Source organism: Drosophila virilis, chromosome 2, assembly GCF_030788295.1.
Source record: "Drosophila virilis strain 15010-1051.87 chromosome 2, Dvir_AGI_RSII-ME, whole genome shotgun sequence".
NCBI lineage: Eukaryota > Metazoa > Arthropoda > Insecta > Diptera > Drosophilidae > Drosophila > Drosophila virilis.
This window is the reverse complement of record NC_091544.1, coordinates 32,016,586-32,035,705: the sequence shown is the minus strand read 5'-3', so window position 1 is coordinate 32,035,705 and position 19,120 is coordinate 32,016,586. Positions and strand designations below refer to the sequence as shown.

At 39.8% G+C, this 19,120-nt stretch overlaps 1 protein-coding gene and 1 long non-coding RNA gene across 3 annotated transcripts in view; one reads left to right on the top strand and one right to left on the bottom strand.

The window, feature by feature from the left end:
- The window catches only part of 5-HT2B (5-hydroxytryptamine receptor 2B), a 54,258-nt gene that overhangs the window by 1,262 nt on the left and 33,876 nt on the right, over positions 1-19,120 (top strand). The window contains exon 2 of the mRNA XM_002056575.4: positions 16,944-17,647. Within this exon, the coding sequence (XP_002056611.3) occupies positions 17,221-17,647 (427 nt within the window). The 5' untranslated portion in view covers positions 16,944-17,220. The remainder of the gene's footprint in view (positions 1-16,943; positions 17,648-19,120) is intronic.
- Positions 11,492-14,077, bottom strand: LOC116650316 (uncharacterized). Of its 2 annotated transcripts, none has more exons than XR_011416158.1 (3): positions 13,783-14,077; positions 12,039-12,277; positions 11,492-11,974 (listed from the first exon to the last, which is right to left on the bottom strand). It is a non-coding gene; the product is annotated as an uncharacterized lncRNA (long non-coding RNA). The 2 variants fall into 2 exon arrangements; XR_004303292.2 differs by lacking the exon at positions 13,783-14,077 and adding an exon at positions 12,345-12,444.

Genomic DNA, 19,120 nt, shown 5'->3' with positions numbered 1-19,120 from the left:
CACTGAAGCGGCATAAACCGGGCCGTCAGGCAATTCATATCCAAAGTACGCCTTGACTTCGGCAGCTGCCGTGGCAAGTGCCCCTCAGGGACAACCACAAAACCCACTGTTTGCCACGCCTCCTTAAGCGCAGAATGCCGTGCCAGGAACTGCAGCTATAATAACAACAATAACAACAAATAACCATTAAAATGCAACCAAACTAAAGCCAAAAAAATAAAAAATAAACCAAAGAAATAAGGGATACGTTTGCCGATGATTCAATACCCTTCTAGAAGATTTAATTTTTGCTAGATATATATCACATTAATAAACAATTTATATGAAGAGCTTAGTATGATATAGTATTACGATTTTGATTAAATAATGTTCACATCTAGGAATATCGAAAAAAATGCTGGGCTTTTTATACCCTGAACCCATTAAAAATGGGTATAAGGGTATATTGTATTTGTGCGAAATCCAAATGTATGTAACAGGCAGAAGGAAGCATCTCCAATTCCATAAAGTATATATATTCTGATCAGCATCAATAGCCGAGTCGATCTAGCCGTGTCCGTCTGTCTGTCCGTCCGTCCGTCTGTCCGTCCGTATGTATGAATGCAAGGATCTCAGAACCTATAAGAGCTAGAGACTGAAATATTAGATGTAGGTGCTCCTAGTTCCCGCGCAGATCGAGTTTATTTCCGATAATCGATAGCTTACTCCGTTTCCAAGCAATCGATAAAAATCGATATCGATATCCTGTTTTTTGGGCAATTTTGGTAAATAATAAGAGCTAGACACACCGAACTTGACATATAGCTTCTAAAATAGAATATATATATACATTTGATGTTGGAAGAAGAGGGTTCAGGGGATCCCCTAGTCGGGAGCTCCCGACTAGAAACTCTTACTTGTTTATATTGACATTCAGTTATTGTCCAATTGTTCCCATGTATGATATGATGTAGCTTAATAGTAGGCGGTTCTAGACATATATTAGAATATTTGAGCGATTTTTCCAATTGCAGCTATATGATATATTGGTCCGATGCAGCAGTCTTCGAATTATGTTCTATATTCCACAAAAATACGGATGTGAGAGTATGACTATGGCACATTTAACTAGCTAGTTTTTATGCCTTCAATACAAGGGCATAATAAAAACAAAATAACAATAATAATGTCTAAAAATAGCAGGAAATTCATTTTGCAGCGACAACCGAAGCGATTTGAAGCATGTGCCTGGCCAGGGAATTGGCCAGAGGATTGGTCTTGTTTTTGGATTTTCGGTTTGGCCTTTCGTGTGCGTTTCGGGGGCAGAGTCTGGACAGCCACTTGGTAAATGCATTTGGACTTTACTCGTAATCGCAATCGCAATTGCCTTGCCATCCTGCACACTCGCTCTCTGGCTGTTTCTCTCTCTGTTTTTCTGTTGTCTCTGGTTTATCTCTATCTCAGTTTTGCATTGTTTCGCTTGTCTTTGTTAGCAATTTGTATTTCAATGGTTTTTGTAATTGAGTTGAAAGTTTGTTTTAATTTTGGAATTCATAATGTTGCTGTCGTTTCGGGCATTGTTCTAAATCTACCCAAGCGCCTCTCTTTGCGCTTCTCAAATCCATTGACAATAAACATGCCATAAGCTGAACAATATGCCTTAGCTGGAATTTAATAGGCTTCTGTCGTTTTAAGCATAGCTCTATCTACTCTCTGGCTCCCGTCTCGGCGCTTCTCATGTGCAGCACTTAATCAACTGACATTAAAAATGTTATGTCATGTTATCGATAAAATGCGTCAGGCATGAGCCCGACTCTTCTCACTTTCCGTCGCCCTTGCATCCGCTGGTCAAACTTGGCGAGCTCTTTCACGATTTGCCCATTCTCAATCCATTGTTGTCCGGACAACGCTGGCACGCAGGCTTATCCATTACCCCAATGGCAAAGACGACCGCTGGGCCGTAATTAAAAATGGTGCCCATAAAACGAGGAAATTCCTTGGAAATTTCTACCGCAACAACAAAAGTGACCATTGATCAATTTACAAGGCATAAGCAAAATGAACAACATCATGCGGACAACTTTCAACCGACGTCCCGTCCCCTATCAGCTGTTCAAGTCACGTCTGGCCCTTACACTCGAAGAAAATTCATCGAATTTTCCCAAACTTCCAACTCCGAAGTACATCGAAATTTTTGTAAATTATTTAAATTAAATTTTCTTATATATATTTTTAATAATTCTTGTGTCTGTCTGAAAAGAATTAACATTGGGGTATTTTCTCAGGGTGTAGATTTATAGGTCCCTTTCGTTGTGCAGCCCGCCGCGCACTGGCACTTTAGTTATTAAGCGCAGAATTTTTAATTAAATTTTCGCTTGAATTAGCCGCATTTCAGTCACGTGTTAATAATAACAATCAAACGTCCAAGTCGAAGCTCCCAAAAAGCGCACACCACTTCCCGCTGCGCCACCTGATGACAGCGCCGTGACTCTGGGCCGTGACGTAAAGCCCCCAATGAAAAGTCGAAACTTACTACGCCCAATTGATTTTGGCTACGTTTTAGAGATTTATGACTACCGCCTGCTCTGACAGCTGATTATAATTGTGCCCTTACCGCATTGATTGGCAAAGGGTATGCAAAGCCAGCCATACGGTTGAGGTGTCAAAATATTGAATGGGTCTCATTGACTGATATTTGAGCTGAAAATTGTCAAATCTAGTCAGTGGGACGGCTTATCAAAATGAATTATTAAATGTTTGAGCTGAATCGCTCATTTAATTTACTCATTCATTCATTCAAGCGGTCATGAACTATTCACTTTGCTCAGTTCTTTGGAATGCAGCGCTCATGACCGACTGAGCAATTAAACGAGTGAATCAAATCATCTATTTAGTTTACAACGTGAAAGTGAACTATTGCACTTAGTCATCAAATTGAAGTGAATGTCCCCACTTAAGTTGAAATGTTAAATTTTGTTCAAAAATCACGTAACTTGTTGCATTTCTTCTCGCTCAAAACCATTTAATTCTTATTGCCTATATATTTAAAATAAATTCATGTGAAGGGAGCCTGGCACTAGAGAAAACCATGGTTCAACTCCACTAAAATTTAAGTCAGACAAATGTTTTCTTTTATTTGCCAATTAAAAGACAATAAGTCGGTCGCCTGGCGATTAGAGAAAACCATGGTTCAACTCCAGTAAAATTTAATTTTTTTGCTAGTTAATTTATTTTTAACTGTTTGTTTTTACGGAGTATTATCTTAAGTACAATCTAATAAGACATTCATAAGACCATACACCCACTCGGTTGGGGTATATTTAAGTCGATTCCTTGCGGGGTACCCTTCTTGTTTGACGTTGTTTGCTTGTTGTTCATTAAAGCCAAGCGACTATAACTGCTGCTGATAAGCCTTATGCATACATATAACATACATCCCATATATGTTTATATATATATATACTTCTTTATTATTGGGATAGTCGCCTAAAGCGTTGACTGCGCGCAAGGCGCGCAATAAGTGACTAATGCATAATAATAATAAGAGCTATGCAAGTCTTTTTAGCACAGAAATCGTTGTCTTTAAACTTTGGAATGCGCAAGAGCTCCACGAGACAGCCATTTCCACGCCCACACACAACATTTCGCCCATTTTCTTACTTAGACTACAAAATACCCATGTGGAAAAGTCGCGCATATTTCTGCTAGTTACGTATTTTCGTTTTTATTCTCATACATTTTACAGTGTCTGCGGCATGCCGTAGCGTTTCCCCTGTCAGCCCCCATCGCCTTCCTCCGCTCGGGGAGGGAGTTGGAGTGCTGCGTGGCGTGTGTTCTGGTCGATGAAGAGTCAGGGGGAAGGGGGGCTGACAGCAGCAAGCCGAAAGTAAGAAAATCTGTCAACGGCACTTTTCACTTTCCGCTGCCAGTCAACAGCAGGAGCAGGAGCAGCAGCGGGACCTGGAGCCCAAGCCCATCTTCATGCTCATCCACAAAATATGCGAGCGCAAATTGATTTAAACGCGACAGCAAGGAGGAGCTGGGCTGGTCTGCAGCTTGTGGCATGGGCTCGAGGCTGTGATGCAGCTAAACGTAAGCATAGCTATCACATAGCATAAGCACTTAAATTGCCTCAGGAAAGTGAAGAGCCCAAAACTGAAATGTTACAAGAGCTCCAGTTGCGACGGCTCGACTAGCAGATACTCTGTACGCAGCTATGCAATCCACAATCCACTGGCAAGCTAAAGAGTTTATTATTTTTGATAAAGTAAATCAGTCGAAATTCGAAAATTGAAAATTATCCAAGACGTGTAGATTACAAATTCTTGCAATTTTACGACTAGCAGATACCCTGTACCCACAATTCACAGTGAATCTGTCGAAATTCGTGTCTCTAGTTTGAAAATGTTCAATAAAAAGTAAATTTCGAATACAGACTAAAGATTTCTTTGTATCCACAATCCACATGTGAGTTGAAAAGTTTATTATTTTTGATAATGTGAATCTTTTAATATTTGTGTCTCTTGTTTGAAAATTCTCCAAGAAGTGTTTTATTAAAAAATATATTTCAAATGTAGATTACAGATTCTTGCAAATTTACGACTAGAATAAACTCTGTAAGCAACTCACATGCGAGCTAAAAATATACCCTTTATACGCATTTTCAATGGGTATGCCTCATAAATAGTGAAAAGCTCTTACCTGCTACAGCAACTTTAGCTGTAACTGTCGTAGTTAAATAGCTCAGCTACAAACTGGCATTGAATCAAATTCATAGCCTCTTAAGCCGACCCCTGCCTGTCCCTGCCAGCCCGTGCTTCTCCCTGGCACCTCTTCGCGCGAGCCCTGTCAATAGTTCGCCTCCGAAAGAGTCGTTGTTTAGAAGCATTTAAATTAGCAGCTGCCAAGTGGAAACTGAAAACTGAATTTAATTAGCTGGCAAATGAAAGGAAAACACAGTGCCCAAATACCCATACATACCCATACGTACACACACACACACGCACACATGCGCATAAATGCGACACCTAAGTACTTATGCACTCAGAGAAAAATTGTTATCCCCAATTCTGGTATATGGAATTTTTTTATAACGTTTTGTTCTTCAAATTCTGGGCTATTCATAAGTTTAGCAAGAATGGTACTTGAAATAGGTTTAAAATTTTGTAAACTATTATTTTAACATTTCTGAGACCGAGTTTTTTATTATACCCTGGACCCATTAAAAATGGGAATAAGCGTATATTGTATTTGTGCAAAATCCAAATGTATCTAACAGGCAGAAGGAAGCATTTCCGACCCCATAAAGTATATATATTCTTGGTCAGCATCAGTAGCCGAGCCGATCTAGCCATGTCCGTCTGTCTGTCTGTCCGTCTGTCCGTATGTATGAACGCAAGGATCTCAGAACATATAAGAGCTATAGACTTTAAATTTTAGATGTAGGTGCCCCTAGTGCCTGCGCAGATTGAGTTTGTTTCTGATAATCGATAACTTACTCCGTTTTCAAGCAATCGATTAAAATCGATATGGATATCCTGTTTTTTGGGCAATTTTGGTAAATAACAAGATCTAGAGTCACGAAACATGACATGTTGCTTCTAAAATATAATATATATATATGCATTTGATGTTGGAAGAGGAGGGTTCAGGGTATCCCCTAGTCGGCAGCTCCCGACTTGAACATCTTACTTGTTTGAATCTTATATTAAGAAATTTGTGGCTTTAAGTAAAATACTTCAAATTTCATTCGATTGTAATTTGCTTGAAGTTTTGTTTAAGTGTAAGCTGTTCTTTCCCACACATTTGTATGCCTTTTATAAAAACTGAAAAGCGAGCTGAACGCAGCAAAATCGTGAAGAGTAGAATGTGTTTCGATAAGAGCACAAAGAAAGACGAGCACTATTCATACATGCAAGTATGCCATGCATATACATATTTATGTGTGTGTGTGTGTGTGTGTGTGTGTGTGTATGTGCCTGTGTGTATTGATGGCCTCAATTAAGTGCCTGGACGCATTTCGGGTTCAATTTGGCCAAAGCAACGCCTCATCATATGCCACGCACATCCACAGACGTTCCAAAATATTACAACTTTTTTTTTATTGCCAATTTCTCGAAACCTTTTGTTGAGCTCCGGCCTCGGCTTGTTGTTGGGCGCCTTAAGCGGATGCATAAATATTTAAATTTGTTGTTGTTGACGAAAATTGATAGGATTTAATGACATTAGGGACAAGAATCTGAAGCGTTTCATGATGCCTGAGTCCTTGATAAGCTTCGCCTCACAAAACAATGCGTGTGTGTGTGAAAAGGGGCTGTAGAGAGCGGGGCGGGGGCGAAGTGTTAAATGCTATCTCCTTTTCCGATTTAACTGATTTATGAGCTTTCAGACCATTAAAAAGGCATAAACCGAACCATTAGACAATTGATCTCGATCCCACAAAAACCAAACAAAACATAATTTTAATAATTGCTTTGCCCAGCGATTAGTTTATTGGAATCAAATATGTATGCAGATATTTGCTTGGCCATCGTGCCATTATCTATACGAGTAGCTAGAACTTATTTAGTTCGCACAAAGCACTGACCAAATAGATTTTATTGACAGTTGGTTGTATTTTTATTGCCAATTGTTATTATCTTTTGCATATTTATTACGGCTCCCTAAACCAAAGGGCAGTTGCCCTTTTTACACCTTAATAATTGGATATGAATATTAATATTTATTGAAACTGGCAATTCAATGAAAATATATTCTATTTAATTCAATGTTAGAAATATATTTTCTTTTTATGGTAGAAATATACATGGAATATTATAATTTTTTTTTTTTACACCTAAATAATTGGATATGAATATTAATATTTATTGAAGCTAGCGATTCAATGAAAATGGATTCTATTTTATTTGATGTTAGAGATATTTTTTTCTTATGGTAAAAATATTGATGGAGTATTCTAATTTTGATTTTTTGCATTTCAATTTTATGCAAAACCATCATAGCCAAAAGTAAGATTTATTTTTCTATTTTTCGATGTATTTTTCTCGGGCTTGCAACTCAAAAATGTTTCATAAATTGCGTTGACATTGCAACGATCCCTGCCCCATCTCCTCCACCCATGTGGACAATTTAAAGTAGCATGAAACTAATAAATATTCCATTGGGCTCTTAAACGACTGACTGCACTGCATATCGGAAATTTATAAAGCTTCAGTAATGTTTGCTCTTGTGCGGGCCATACTTTTTTTTTGCTGCTGCCTCTGACTGTTGTGGCTTCGACTCGGATAAATGCTCTGTAAATACAACATCATATGAAATACATTCATCGAGCTGTGAAAATGGTTGCTATACCCTGTAACTTGCAGTTGCTTCGAAATGAATCTAGAACTGTATAATATTAATTACAATAAGTAGTTAATAGCTACTTATCGTCTTCTCTCGGTCTCTCTCTCTCTCTCTCTCTCTCTCTTGCCCTTTTCTGCTGTGTTTTTTGATAATTATACAACACTAGCTCAGCTAAGAATCGTTGCCAGCTATGCATATGCAGATTACAGGGTATTCGGCGAGTTCCCTGTCGCATATTGTTGTGTGCTCGTTAAGAACGTTAGAAAGTAACCAAAAATGTTGCTAAACACGACGACAGTCGCCTCTGCCGCTTCCACACACTAACCAAATTGTCGCTTTGCATGTTGCGTATGTGAGAATGTGTGGGTGTGTGGGTGCGTGTGTGTGTTGGTGTAGTTGTGGTTGTTGAGTGTGCGGTTGCATTGGCAAGCCTGGCAATCATTTGGATGCATCGAAAGTTGGGCCTTGCACCTCCTCGCGGCGCAGCGGAGGCAACCATGGTTGCATGCACAATTGATTGCATTGATTGCGCATGCAGCAGGGCAAAGTGTCAGTGTGTGTGTGCGCGCGTGTGTGTATGTGTGATGTCCTGAGTATCTATATTCAGTGCTGTTTGTGCACTTGTTGTGGCCATAATTGAATTTTATGGCCGCTTATTTTTATTGCTGCCCCTGTCAGCTGCCAATTTATGACACAAATCGAATCGTGCATTTTGCCACGTCGAGTGAGGGTGTTTGTGTTTGTGTGAAGGGGGAGAAGACATGGCGCGGTCCGGGCATAAATAATTGATGCACGCAAATAGCTAAATATGTCATCAAAAAAATATTGTTGTTGCCAGGTTAGCTTTGAGCCAGGAAGTGAAACGACGCCTTATCCTGGCTACCAGCAGCTCCAGCACTTTGCCTAACATTCTACGAACTTGGCCAAATCAATAAAACACAATTTTGGGACATACCCTCACCGAGGGTATTCTGATTTTGAGCAAGAAGTAGCCAACCAAGTGTACCTATATTTAAAGGTTCTTGATCGACATCAACTGGCGTCTCTCTGTCCATTTGTTTGTCAACTTGACATTTTAAATGTAACTTTTGCATGTTACATGTTTGTTTTGAATTTCCATGAATTCGACATCGATTAATCGATTTTTATACATGTTCCCTCTTTAGAGTATTTCTATTTGGAATGCTTCAAAATGCTTTCCGAGCTGGAAAACAATCGATGGGACAATCAACTATATCGATTTTCGCAGTTTTCCCAGCTCAAACACTTTTCGAACAAAAGAAAGCGACAAGTAAATAGAATAATTTATATTTTGGCCTTTTCTTTGGAAATTCGAATCATCACGGTCTGATGCTATTATTGTTTTAAGACAATATTTTGAAAAGCCGAACGATCTGGAAGACCGAAATCCACTTGTATATTGCATGGTAATAAAGTTCAGTAATTGTTTATACAAGCTACAAGCTACAAGCCTTAAAACCAAAAATAACTTGATTTTTTCAAATAAATAGCGAGAGCTTTCGACACATTTTTTTGCGTTCCGGCGACGTGAGCCGTCACAAAAAGAACGTATAGCAAAGCTGGTGAATAATTTCAGATCGCAAAAACTTAAACGGATTTGAATATTAGCCTGATATCACATGAACTGTATTGAAAAGTTACTTACATTTAGAAAAAAATTTGTTTCTTAATATAATATAACTAATGTCTTCTAATTATTATTATTTTTTACATCGATACTATTTGCGAATCGAAAATATCGATTGTCTCAGATATCGATGCAGCTCCGCGCTGGTTCTAGGCTATTTCCAGGTCGGACATAAACCGTATTTTTTTTTGTTAGTGGCTGGTTATGCCTGAAATTATATTTTGGCTTGCCTGCTGCGTGGATGATTCAACAATTTGCACACCTGCTGTTGGTTATGCGCCATTGTTGTTGTTGTAGTTGTAAATGTTGTTGTTGTAGTCGTTGTTACGTTTGGTCAAGGGCGCTGTTGTTGTCAGGTGCGAAGGGCCTGAATGTGAAGCCTGCAGAGTAGACAGCGGCATATATTAATGGAAAACAACATGAAAAATTGAAGTAAACAGCTGCAACAGCAGCAACAACAACAACAACAACAGCAACAACAACTATCACAAACACACGTCGCTGCGCTCATAAATCTCAATTTGATTTGGGTTCCAATGTCCTTCCAGATAAAAGACAGACAGACAGAGGGACCCCAAAAAAAGATTCAATGATTCAACGATTCGATGATTTTTACTATGCTGCCTTTTCATACTCAGCTATTTTATTTGATTTGCTTGTGTCCTTCTGGCTTTCTCTTGCTTTCACGCTGCTACCTCTAACTCCCTAACCCCCTCCCCTTCCCTACACTCCTATACGCGCTCGTTTCCCCGTTGCAGCCTTTGCTTTGGCTTTGACTTGTGCCCAGCGGCGACCCAAATCAATGACTTTTGCACATGTGTGTGTGTGTGTGTGTGTGTGTGTGTATGTGTTGATGTGTGTCCTGTCACGCCTCATTGCGTACGCCCACTCGTCGACTGCCGCCTCGCCCCACAGTCCTCTTGCTGGCATTGTAAAAGTTTCTCTAATTGTTTTGCCACTGTCAATTTGTATTTAATTGCATGGCAATTAGAGGCGGCTATAGCAAAAGTGGGCATGGTCCGTGTCGAAACAATCAAATGAGCTGTCGCTTAACAATGCCACATTCAGCGCGCAGCAGCAACTTTGGCCGTGGCGTCAGCGTGTTGCAAGTGTGGCAAATGTGTGCTCGCGTTTCGCTAGCGCGCCAGCTGTTGGCTACAGTAGAACCTGACTAAGCGCAACATGGCTCACAGCTGACTGTTGTGCAGTGGTGGAAATTAATAATTGATTCAATGCTGCGGGGCGTGGCATCAGAGTTACACGCGTTTCTCCAGCGTTTTAAAACGCTGGCCCGCTGCTAGGTATCCTGTGGAATTCTCTCAACTGTTGTGCATCAGCGGACAAGGATAATTGGTTTAGCTAGCTTCTAATTGCTGCTGCTGATGCTGCTGCTGCTGCTGCTGCTGCTGCTGGATATTCGTCCTGAGGGTCCTGGCTGCAGCTTAGCTCTCCAGCAGCGACAGCAGCTAATGAAATTGCTAATAAAACCACACGAGGACAAGGGCCAAGCCACACATGACACAACACACAACACACACACAAAGACATATAAACGCTTACTCTTCCCCTTTCTCTCTCGCTCTCTCTGGCCGCAGCATCGCGTCTTAATTGGGCCGCGCTCACTCTCCGCGGTGAAACGAATTTAATTTATGGTCTCGCCAAGTTGAACATGCCACGCCCACAATGCTCAGCTCTCTAAACTATAACAAGCAAATGGGGGTGGGGGGGTTGTTGCCCGAAATGGCCGCAACAATGTCCTGGCCAGGCGTCTTTGTCTCCGCTTTTGGGCGAGGACAACAGCAAGGAAATCAATTATGTGTGCGAGTCCTTGTGGCTGCGAGTCCTTGTCTATGTTATGTGCCGGGATAGATAGATAATAATGAACGATAAGTGTCAGTGTTGCCGCCCACATCAGTCACGCCCCACTCCACGAATCCTTTCGCACGCCCACACACACGCACACACAAACACGCACGCATCCTGGACAGTTCCTTGCTTGATGCCCCTTCTTGCTGTTGACTCGTCCTGAGTGCATGTGTAAATTTAGCTAACGTTTTAAGTGCCAACTCGGTATGACAACTAAATAATTATGGTCGAGGGGGGCAAGAGCTGCCGGAGAGAGGAGCTGGGTGTGATTAATGGCGCGTTGCAAAAGTGTTCTATGAATGGAAAACAGAGCGTGATGCCACGCAACTAAAATGCCCTACAAAAGTCAAATATTTTTGGCCAGATGGGGGAAACATCTTTTAGAGGGAAACATCTATAAAGTGTATGTATACTCTTGACCAGCTGGCATGATTACGTTAGGTCCTTCAGGCTGAGAGCCTTGTCTATCTTTAAAGTTTAGCCAAAAACATTCAATTTGGAATGTATGTTCGTCATCTTCGAATGTGAAATATGTTGCCTGTGAATACTTCGGTTTTTTTTGCGGCGATTTCTCGAATTTCACATCGATGGTCTGAAAAATATGAGATATCCTTACCACAAAAAACTGATATATAAACAAAAGCAGGCTGTAACTTTAAATTATGATTTAAAATTTTGAAAATTCCACAATTTTTAACATTTAAAGATGGCCAAATTCCGTAGAGTCCATTAAGTGAAAAATTTAAAACAAACCGACAATAAACTTTAGACTTATTTAGGAATAAAGTTCTCAACTTAAAGAGCGCAGCCTCAAGCTTAGCGTGTTGCAGAGTATTTTCTAGTCGGACACCGTTTGACCATTTGGTTACTTAGTTTTGTAGTCTGAGCTTAGCTAAGATTTGTTTGATTGATATTCTGTAGAATTGCTAGGTTGCGTAGATTCTTTCGCTTGTGGCTGATATCTTAATAGATCTTAAAGCCATATAGGAAGAGTGTGGGGCATGTAAATATTTGTCAAGTATTTAGTTAGGTTCGGATTAAGTACCCTGTAAAAATGCTTGTGCTCAGAAGCTGCAGGTGCTTTAGCTAATAGTTGTTATTTAACCTAAATCCAAGTCTTCAGCTACCTGGGAATACCTGAAAGTAAAGCAAAGCACATTTAAATGTTTGGCAATATGAAATTAATAAATAATTGATATACCCTATAAAATTATCTATAGCTTCCGATCCTCATCTGGGAATATTTCTAAAGTGTGCGAGGGCATGCTTATATTGGTCAAGCATTTAGTTAGGTTTAGATTTATTACCGACTAAAAAGGCTTGTGCTAAGTTTATAGCTGATATTTAACCTATATCCAAGTCTTCAGTTACCTGGGAATACGCCAAAAAGCAGTGTAAAGAGCAAGTAAATATTTTCCAAGATTTTAATTGCTTGATACGCTGTAAAAGAAGAAGCATATGCTTTAGTTTACAGCTACCAATATGTCTTACTTAAAATATGTCTTACTTAATATATCTACAATGCTTTAGCTTTCTGGTAATACCCCTAACAAGTGGAAGGACATGTAAATATTTGTCAAGTGCGTTGCCACATCCTGTTATTATGTGACTTCCTGTAGCGATGCTCTCGTTATTTCTTACTCGGGCCACATCATTAAGTGTGAACTAAAAATACTCACCTGAACTTGTATATATATAAATACTTATATATATATATATAGATATATATTCCCCAGCAAAAACCGCAACTGTAGCTGTGATTAATCGCTGAAGGAGCTGCTTGTCTGTCCGACTGTGTGTCTCTCGGTCGGCCTGTCGGTTGGGTGCGGCACAAAGGAAAAAGTGAATAGAATTTTAGGCGAGCTCAAAAGCTCGGGTCATGAGGTATTTTGCCCATTACATCAGCGCACAAAAGTAGACTACAGTTGCGACTTTCTGTATCGCATTTTATTTAATTTATTGGCCAGCTTTAAGAGCTCCACTTGAATGAAAATACAATAATTATAGATAAAATATGCGGCTGGATGAAATCAATTTCAAAATTCAATTACAGAAAACACACAAATAAAAAGTGAAGAAATAAATGAAATTAATTTGCATTAAAAGCTATTGAAGGCACCTGTTTCTGCTCTTGCTCCTGCTAACTGTTCCTCCTCCTCCTCCTCCTTCTGGTTCAAATTCAAATTTAAATTGCCTGGAAAATATTTAAGCTAGGCGCCGCTTTGATCGCAGCCAAAAAAAAAATGCGTATAAATAATGTAAGAATTTAAATTAAATAGGCCTTTAAGCTGGCGTCTCTCTAAAAAAAATTGCCAACCGACACCCCGTTGACAGTCAGCAGTTGTGGCAAGTTTATTTTCTTTTGTTGTTGCTGACACTTGCAAATACTTTAATATAAATTTTTGCACAGTGGTTTTCTGTAGGCATCTACGCAATTTATCACAGATTGCAGCACAAATAATTAGAGCAGAAAACAGCGCTTGCAGGCTGCAAAACTGCACGTGTTCTTTGTTAGGCTATTAAAAATCCTCAAATCCTCACTTGACGCCCTACCTAGACTTAACACGAATCATAACTTTGCAATGACTAAACGGATTTTTATACCCTGAACCCATTAAAAATGGGTATAAGGGTATATTGCATTTGTGCAAAATCCAAATGTATCTAACAGGCAGAAGGAAGCATCTCCGACCCCATAAAGTATATATATTCTGATCAGCATCAATAGCCGAATCGATCTAGCCATGTCCGTCTGTCTGTCTGTCCGTCTGTCCGTATGTATGAACGCAAGGATCTCAGAACCTATAAGAGCTAGAGATGTAGGTGCTCCTAGTGCCCGCGCATCGAGTTTGTTTCCGACAATCGATAACTTACTCCGTTTCATAGCAATCGATACAAAATCGATATCGAGAGCTGGGGAGACAAAATAAGGTCGCGCTGCTTACTTCTATCCCAGAGATCTCATAGTTATTTCGTCTTCCTTCAAGCACAGCCTACGAAGTTGAGATTCGTCTTTATCTTACGTAATGTCTTTTAAAATTCATATTTCTGTATAAAGGCTAGCGAGGGATTCATTAGCCTTATCTTAATGTTAATACTACTTGCCTCGAACTTTATGTTATTTTAAGCACAAATTTGGATAGCCACAATCTATAAAAAATTAAATTTCAATTTTAACCACAGCTCAACGGGTTTTTTTTTCCCAACAAAAATTTTACTTGGTTTCAGTTGGAATCAATTTCTGGAATGAATACAAATACAAAGTGCATTTGTTCTGATGTTTGCCCTACGCTATGTTTAACACATTATCGAAATTAAGTATACGACTTAAAGTCGTCTTTATCCGTTTGTTGACTGGACGCAAACAGCAGACCGAATTGACCCAAATACCTGACTACATGTACGCATGCTTGTAGATACCTCAATGATACATTCATATCAATAAAAAAAAAAGAAAGGAAAAGAAGAAACCAGAAGAAAGTAAAGCCTACAGCTTGACCCAACTGCCATTTGCTGGCATTTTGCTACCTTTCTCAGTTTTACGACTTAATGACTCTGCTGGGATTAATATGACTAATGGTGCGCTGCTTTTCATTCGATACTGTTCGAGTCCTTTATATGTATATGTATGTATATGTGTGTTTATATATATGCAGACTATTTGGGCTTTTGTGCAATTCATGTCCAAATAGCCGCCACTGACGTGCCACACACACACACACACAGACACAGACCTACAAATAATTATGGCTCGAGTCGACTCTTATTTCGCTTTGTGTGCTGACATGCCATTTATATATGGGAAAAAGCCAAGTTGTGTATATACCTATAGGTAGGTATATTTGCTATTTACGCTATTGTTGACTCTGAATGACTATGGGATATCCTGTGGCTCCAGACCACTTTCTGAAAACATTTTAGCGCATGTAGTATAGTTCTCTTTTTTCTCTTATTTCCCCTCCAAGTGGGGAAATATGGTGGTCAATGTTTGGTTGAAAAACATTAAAAAGCATCGCGTCGTACCAATGAGCGTGATGTCGCCGGTTCAAAGCTACAATTGTACACAAACAATTTGAATACTGCTTCCATTTTCAACATTAGCCATTTGACCTGGGCGAAGCCGGGTAATTTCTTTTCGAATACAGATAAAAGTTGACTAAACGTTAAACATCTTACTTTCAGTTGGGCAAGTTATTTATTCAAGCCACGGTAGTCTACCCTCAATGCTCACTTTTCAGCACTCACTTTGTGCACAGTGTTGCCATTAAAAAGTTTATTCTTGTTTATGTATATATATTTAATTAATATCTAACATTTTTTGTTGATAAAGAACATATTTTTGCTTCCTTTGCTTTGTTAAGTTTAGTTAACTAAGCTTGTGTGTCTTTCTACCTTTCGTGTGTGTTTTAAACTCACTCAGTCATTTCCAACACTCATTTTCTTACTCCCAGCGTTGCCAGCTAGACAACTTTTACGGTTCATTCTAATTTTAAACACACTTTAAGGAATATTTGCCACGGCCTAACTACAGGCTATATGGAGGCATATAAAGGATATATTATCGGTTTCTTTAAGAGAAAATTTATAGTTAGCTACATTTTATGTGGGTTTCTACCTTTCGTGTATGTTTTTCACTGACTCGGTCATTTCCAACACTTACTTCCATACTCCTAGCGTTGCCAGCTAGTCAACTTTTACGGCGCATTCTAATTTTAAACACATTTTTATCACCTCGGCTTAAATACAGGACACATAGAGTTGAATAAAAAGCAAACAGCTGGAAATTTAAACACTCGACACACACACAGAGTTGGAGTGGTCGTTTGACTGTCATTAGCCGAGTCCAGCAGCACCACGAGCACCAATAACAACAACAAAATCAAACACTCAACAACAACAACAACAACAACAACAAGAGAACAACAACTTTTTATCAAGGCAACTGAACTAGACACTTGGAGCTGAAGGTGTTGACTCTTATCTATGGCATGCATCAGTCAGTCAGGAAAATTAATTAACAACAACATTGACACTTGAAAATTGGACGGAACACTGGCGGACGTGGGCGGTGCAGCTGAAGGCGGGCGGGCCACTCGTAAAGTCAACAAGCTGCTGAGGCGAGTCGAGTTTGGTAAGCGCTGCGCCATTTGCTACTCATGAATTGTTTTGTCATTGTTGATGTGGCTAGTTTCTGGCTACTGTTTATATAGTGTGCCGCACACACCCACACACACACACACACACACACTCAAGTGGCTGCTGGTCAAACAGCCTCAAAAGTAGCTCACTCTCAAAGCGAAATGAACCAAGAGACGTAGACGAAGATATTTTCCTTTGCGGTCTGTGTGTGTGTAAATTGTGGAAATAAATTTCATTTGACTGTTGTTTGCTTTCGGCTCTAGGTTAATATTTTCCCATCTGTGAGTGTGCGTGTGGGTATGGGTGACTTTCTGTGTTTTGGCTTTTGTGGTTTTAATCCTGCGCTCCATTCCGAAATATGTTTCAATTAATTATACACATTTCTTGTGCGCACACAAGTGCAACAACAGCTTTTGGTTAGTCGATGGTAGAATTTATTGCAGTGCATTAATTCACATATGATGAATGCCACAATTGATTCAACCTGTTATGTAGCATTTGTTGTTATAACTGGTTGGGAATTCTAAAATTAGTGTATTCTGTTAGTTTCATGGACTTGCCATATGCTGAAGCTACGAACTAATATCGAAATTGACTGCTTAAATTGAAAAAAATATTACAATTCGTATAAGAATATTTGGTAAAGTACAGAAGTTTATTGCATATATGGCTGAGGTTGATGTTGATCTATGCGAATACAAAGAGCTCGGCAAAATGTGTAATATATAAATGGGAGGCTTCTCCTAGCCCTTAGACCGTATGAGTTTTCATATGAAAACTATATTTATTTATTTGTTTGGCCTTCCGGACAGTTCCTTTCTTCCTTATTTTTTTTTTTATATACTATGCAATTATTATGTAAGCGCCTTTACATATAATATTATATAATAATTTTCTAGCTTTGCTTCTTGTTACCATTGAAGTGCTCGTTCGAGCTGTCATTCCCACGCTCTGTTCTCCGTTGCAGCTCGTAACTTCCGGTAATTTTGCGCCGTAAAATGTTTGCCACCAATATCCGCTTGGCTGTCGTCAGCGTAATGCCGCAGGCCAAAAGGCATTGAGGCCACGTTTGCATTCTCGCCGTGTCCTTTGGAGCGCCTATTTCCGCTGCATTTTGCAATTTGCAATTTGAATTGCTACGTGAAAGGCACTTTTCTCCACGCCCATATGCGCTGGCTAATTGCTATGCAACAACAAGAACTGCAAGAATTTAAGTAGAGCACAGTAAAATCTAAATAGCCAACATGGAGGAGGATGTTTATGCCACCCTCAACTATAGCGACAGCGAGGGTACAGCTGAGGAGGACGAGGATGGCTGGAACAGCCTGGAGATGAGCGTCGAACAGCTGCAGCATTTGCTGCTCTGGCAGCTGCCCGATCGGGCCAACTATACGGACCAACAGGCACTGGCCAATTGGAATTTAAGCAATGCAACCGCAATGCCAACGCCAAGTCCCGCTCAGCCCGTGTTCGATGCAAACAACTATTGGGCCCTGCTCGCCTTGGTGTTGGTCTTTGGCACCGCGGCGGGCAATATCCTGGTCTGTTTGGCCATCGCCTGGGAGCGTCGTCTGCAGAATGTGACCAACTACTTTCTCATGTCGCTGGCCATCACGGATCTAATGGTTGCCGTTCTCGTCATGCCACTGGGCATCCTTACCCTGGTTAAAGGTGAGTGCTAAGCAGAAGCAGCTTTTCTATATATATATATATATATTTATGATTCTGTTTGTGTTGAGCATTAGCGAGCCGTGGCAACAAGAACTATGCCCTTTGAATTTAACTTTTAGTTTTTCACTAATTTTTCACTGCTGGGGTGGAAATGTGAAACTCGTCTTAAATTAGATTTTAGTTCTGTTTATCAGCTAACTGATGATTTTAAATTACTATCTATAATTATTACGTTTTTTTCGAATAACGATTATTTAACTATCAAATTCCCACTGATTTATCATTCGGAAATGTGCATTATTTTCAAACGATGAAACTTATTTTTAATTTTTTTTTTTTTTTTTAAATTCGATTAGATGCTATTATAATGATATATAAAGATAATATGGGTTATTCAATACAATTTGAATTTCCATTCAGAAAGGGGAATTTTTTTTTTAATAAGTGAAACTAGTTTTTATGCTTTATTAAATCCGATCAAATGCTATCATGATGATATATAAAGAAAATATTACGGGTATTCAATACAATTTTGAATTTCCACTCATTGTGGCGAATTTTTGTTTTTAAATAGGTGAAACTTATTTTTCATGCTTTTTCCAATCCGATCAAATGCTGTCATGATGATACGTAAAGAAAATATAATGGATTATTCAATACTATTATTGAATTAATATACGACATACGTCTCTTTAAGAAAATAAGCTTTCCACGCGTTTTTCACTTAGAGTGACGAAATTACCAAAACACGCCGTTAAACAGCTTTAAACTTAGCAGCTGCTTTGAAAATGTCTTGGCGCCGTCTATTCCTTTGTTCATGCATCAGAGCAAAGGGAACGTTTCCGATTCTGTATAGTGTATAACAATGCACGTTTAATGCGCTTGCAATCAGCGTGGTCCGGTACACACACATACTTACACACAAACACACATACACACAGACACACGAAAACGCGCGTCCTTGGGCATCCTTTGGCTGTCGCTGACACGCAGCCTGATGCGGCGCGCATATAATGAAGCTGCCTGTCAATGGCGGCCAAGTCGGAGCACGCCTCGCCGATTGCATTATGTGGCAGATATTTCGATCAAAGCGACTAAACAAAAACCAGAATAAACTCAATGAAAAGCGCCAGAAAAACAGTGGGAAATGGGAAGGGGAAGGGGAAGGGGAAGGGGGTTAAGAAAAACTAGCGGGTTGCCGACAATTTAATAAGCGCGTCTCTTTTGTTGGGCACAGCCTGGCGAAGACAATGGCCAGACAGCAGCTCGGCAAACGGAAGCGTTTTTGGCTTCAGTGCAGCATAAAAATTGCATTAGACGTGCCAAACGAGCGAAGCACTTGGAGAGCAGACCAAGAGGAGCCGCAGGAGCGAACAGGAGCGGCAGCTGGCAGTTGGCACTAGTTGCCCCACCGCGTCCTCCCTCTGCAGCCATGTTGACAGTTTTGTTTGTGCGCTTTGGGAGCCATTACAC